General features: G+C 33.1%; 1 protein-coding gene across 3 annotated transcripts; it reads right to left on the reverse strand.

Moving 5' to 3' along the window:
• Positions 1–1,539: 1,539 nt before the first annotated feature.
• LOC110803784 (uncharacterized) lies at positions 1,540–3,202 on the reverse strand. 3 transcript variants are annotated; one of them, XM_022009308.2, is made up of 3 exons: positions 2,880–3,202; positions 2,290–2,778; positions 1,540–2,107 (listed from the first exon to the last, which is right to left on the reverse strand). In XM_022009308.2, exons 1-3 carry the CDS (start codon positions 2,921–2,923, stop codon positions 1,663–1,665), a joined length of 978 nt encoding a protein of 325 aa, XP_021865000.2. In that variant the 5' UTR covers positions 2,924–3,202; the 3' UTR covers positions 1,540–1,662. The 3 variants fall into 3 exon arrangements, with proteins under 3 accessions (XP_021865000.2, XP_056694028.1, XP_056694027.1); XM_056838050.1 differs by having other exon boundaries at positions 2,290–2,786; positions 2,939–3,200; XM_056838049.1 differs by having other exon boundaries at positions 2,290–2,786; positions 2,880–3,197.
• Positions 3,203–3,899: the final 697 nt, after the last annotated feature.

Genomic DNA, 3,899 nt, shown 5'->3' on the forward strand with positions numbered 1-3,899 from the left:
TAGATTTAGGGTAGATCTAGGAAACTAGGAACTTTAGTTAGATTAGGAAACTAATACTGGAGTCCTAATATCAACCAAAATCGGTTTCTTGTGGCCCAAGTAACTTCCTTGGAAAGTTGACTTGGCTCCCAAGCAACCGTGGGCTGCCACGCATAGCGCAATCCCAAGCAACTGCCGCAACGCTGGCCAACCTTGTGAACTGGGTTTGCTTAGTGCGTAGGCTGGTCTAGCGCTGGCGCTGGGTTGGCTTGCGCCGACGCTTGGTCGGCCTTTGCGCTTTCTGTGGGCCGTGTTTCACGTGCCCCTTTGGCCCGTGCTTCCAAATCATGGATCAAGCGTCGTGTTTCCGATCTGATTTCCGATCCCGTTAATATTTCCTACTCGAACTATGTTTTCGTTTCCGGCAATATTTCCGATTCCGACAACGTTATATCCATGTTTTGCAATACTTTCGAACTATATATCCGTTTCCGGCAATATTTCCAATCCCGACAATATTTCCATTTCGAACAATATTTCTGTTTCCGGTAATATTTTCGATTGTGGCAATATCTCTATTTCCGATACATACCATATATCAGTTTCTGACATTATCTTCGCTTCAGACAAATATTCTCGTCTTTCATTTTGATGGTTTGTTTAGCTCTCACTGAAACCAATATACATCATTTCCAATTATCCATTATTTGAGTATTTACTGAATATTATATTCCCTTAAATAATTTATCCATTTACGTACTACTTGTGTGACCTTACGGGTTCAATCAAGAGTAAGATGGGACATTAATATATTAATTCAAGTTAAACTGAAGCGGCCTCTAGCTAGGCATTCAAATCACTTGATCGCACTGGATAATTAAATTCTTTAATTAATACTGCACCGCATTTACTAGAGTTCTCATTAAATGCATTAAATGCAAACTTGGACCAAGAGAATATTTCCTTCACGTATTCGCATCGTCACTGGCCTCCCCCTTTCTCCCAACGTGATGAATAAGTAATGCACATCGTGTTTGATTCAAAAACCCTAATAAAAATTCTATTAACGAGACGGAATAGGGATACATTGGTGGCATAGGCGACGCCGGTGAAGATAGGTCTTCGAGAGAATATGGAAGATGGATAAGGTTAGGAGTGAAAAGAATGAAAAATAATGATTGATATATGAGGTGATGGGTTGGGCGTCTTGAATGGGGGTGATGGTTATAGTGGTATAAAATAGAGAGAATGATGGTAATTTGAAGTTACGGGTTTGAAGGATGGTTTTTTCCTTTTATTTTTCTTATTAAAAATATTATCTTAGTTTATTTTTTACCAAATAGTTGAAAATTAACCTTATTAATGTCGCATAACACAATAAACAATAACAAGACCACTTTTAGAATTAAAGTCGCTATTTTTGTTTTACAAAAACTAAGTTATAAAAGTTTGAGACTATCAATGAGCATGTCCTTTTTTTAATGATGTATACAACATTAAATATTATAATAAGAAGATAAAGTGATAACGAAGTACTACGTAAAAGTTAAGCATAATCAATAATTAGTAACATGGACCGACTTGTGATTTTATCATTATATTACCAAAATATATCAAATTCTTATTTACAATCTAAAAGGTTCTATATATCATTAAAATTTATAATTAACAAAAACTTACATATCAGAAACAAGTTTCTAAGATATTACAAACTTTTATACACTTATCTTTGCTTAAATTTAGGGGAAAATGAACAATGAACTTAAGTCTTAGGTCACCTCGTTGTCCGCACACATTAGATTTAGGCATCCCTTGATCTTGGATAACTTTTTCATACCCCGGATATATCACATCATCAACTCTGAAAAACATATTTTTCCCTCCTAATAATGGCAGTGTTATGTTACATCCAACAAGAGCCTTGAGGAAAGGAACCTCAACTCCCAACTCTAAGTCATCACCCACTCTTTTAAATAGAGGATGTTTTTTCTCATCAATCGTAATTACAATATCTCCTGGTAGATAACCTAGTTTGTTGTCTCCTTTTCCTTCAAATTTTATAGTTGTTCCTTTTCTCCAACCTGGCTTAACATTGATATGTAAAGTTTCCTCCTCTTGAACAATTATCCTGCCTTAAATAAGTGTTCATCAATAACATTGGAATATCAATTTTGACATGAATTAGTAAAAAGGTAAGACATTATCCAAACTAATGTATGTATGTTCTATATAGTACGAAGTAATTATTTATTTTCTTAAAAATAAAAATTAAAAAAAAAAAAAAAAAAAAAAAGGGGGCAGAAGACATACCCAATATCAGAGATAACATCTCTGGTTATCTTTATTTTCTTAATACCACCAAAGCATAGTTCTTCCAGTGAGCACTCGAGCCTCTTTTCAACATGTTGTGGTTTCTTCCGCGTTGTTGATTGGGAAAATATTATTGGAGTTGTGCTTCTACGACTTGTACTTTTTGATAAATCACCGGAAACGAAAGGTGTATTTGAATGATTGTGACTGGTTAATTTACTAAAAGATGAAATTGGAGTTTCTGTTGGTGATGAACTTATTGCACCGTTTCTGCTAGTATTTCTTCTGTTAGAATCTATTATGTCGGGCGATCGACTATGATTTCTATGCAAGTATGGTGATGGGGTTTGGCTTCTTCTACTAACAGTATGTGAAAACAAAGATGGAGACCTTACAAAAAAACTATCATCCATACTGTGTTTATGGTGTAAACTTCCTTTGTTTGTACAAGTTGTTGGACCGCTCCATCGATGTTCCATTTTTGTGTTGCTGGAATTCTAAATGAAATTAACCAATATATACAAATATTAATATAAGACTAATTATACGTTATAATATCCAATAAACTATAACATGTTTGGAAGTAATACCTTAAAACCTTGATTGTTATCTTCGAATTTAGAAACAATGTCATGCTTGTTCAAATTACCTTTATCGTAATTCCATTTCATAACAAGGTTCTTGTAAGCCTTCCCGATATCTTTTATGGATGCCGTTTTGTGTTGATGAAAATGATCAAGTAATTTAAAGAAGAAGATAAACCACGAATCACAATAATGTTGTTTTGATGAGAATAATAAAGATTGCAAAAAGAAGATAGGAGAGAAAATGATTAAAAAAATAAAAAAAGAGAAAATTTTATTTGAATAAAATCATTATAGTAAACTAAAAACTAAGCGTTATGATATGAGCTTTAATTAGGTATCCCTAGTTGTCAGATATAAATTCCAGATCTTTATTTAACCTCCTTACAAAACTTCTTAATAGCTATTTTAGGAACATATTATATACATGCTATAATAAATGCATTAGGAAGAAACGATGCATTATCAAGGCGCAAGAGATCACAACATATTTAGAATTCTAACCTGATTAATATTTGTACTCAATCATTTTTTTATTATATTTAAATTTTTAATGGTTATATTTTTTTAAATCGGTGTTTCTAATTTGTTTCCTTCTCTAAGAAAAAAAAGTTATTATCTCTTTTATAAATACTTTATTACATTACATTGTTTCATCCTTTTTTATTTATATTAGACCTCATAAATGTTTCTAAAATATATATGTTATTAAAAAAGAGACTAACTTTCGAGAGACTCCCTTAGTTCTTTGTACGTTCCTTTGCTTCAATAAACGTAGGGGTTTATTTAAACTACCCTACCCCACGAGGCCTAATCCCTGTAGGACGCCTATTGAAGGCGAATTTGGCAAGTGGGTGTAGATTTTAACTTGTGACGAATGGGTCAACGAATGGTCCAAAGTAGAGAGTCACTGATGAATATTTATTGAAGATTTATAAACCTTTATAAGGTATTCTAAAGTAACGGTTAGGGAAAATTCATTTAGGGACATATATATTCACATAAAGACTCATATCAAAATCCAAG

This window comes from Spinacia oleracea, chromosome 3 (assembly GCF_020520425.1).
Source record: "Spinacia oleracea cultivar Varoflay chromosome 3, BTI_SOV_V1, whole genome shotgun sequence".
Classification (NCBI taxonomy): Eukaryota; Viridiplantae; Streptophyta; class Magnoliopsida; order Caryophyllales; family Amaranthaceae; genus Spinacia; species Spinacia oleracea.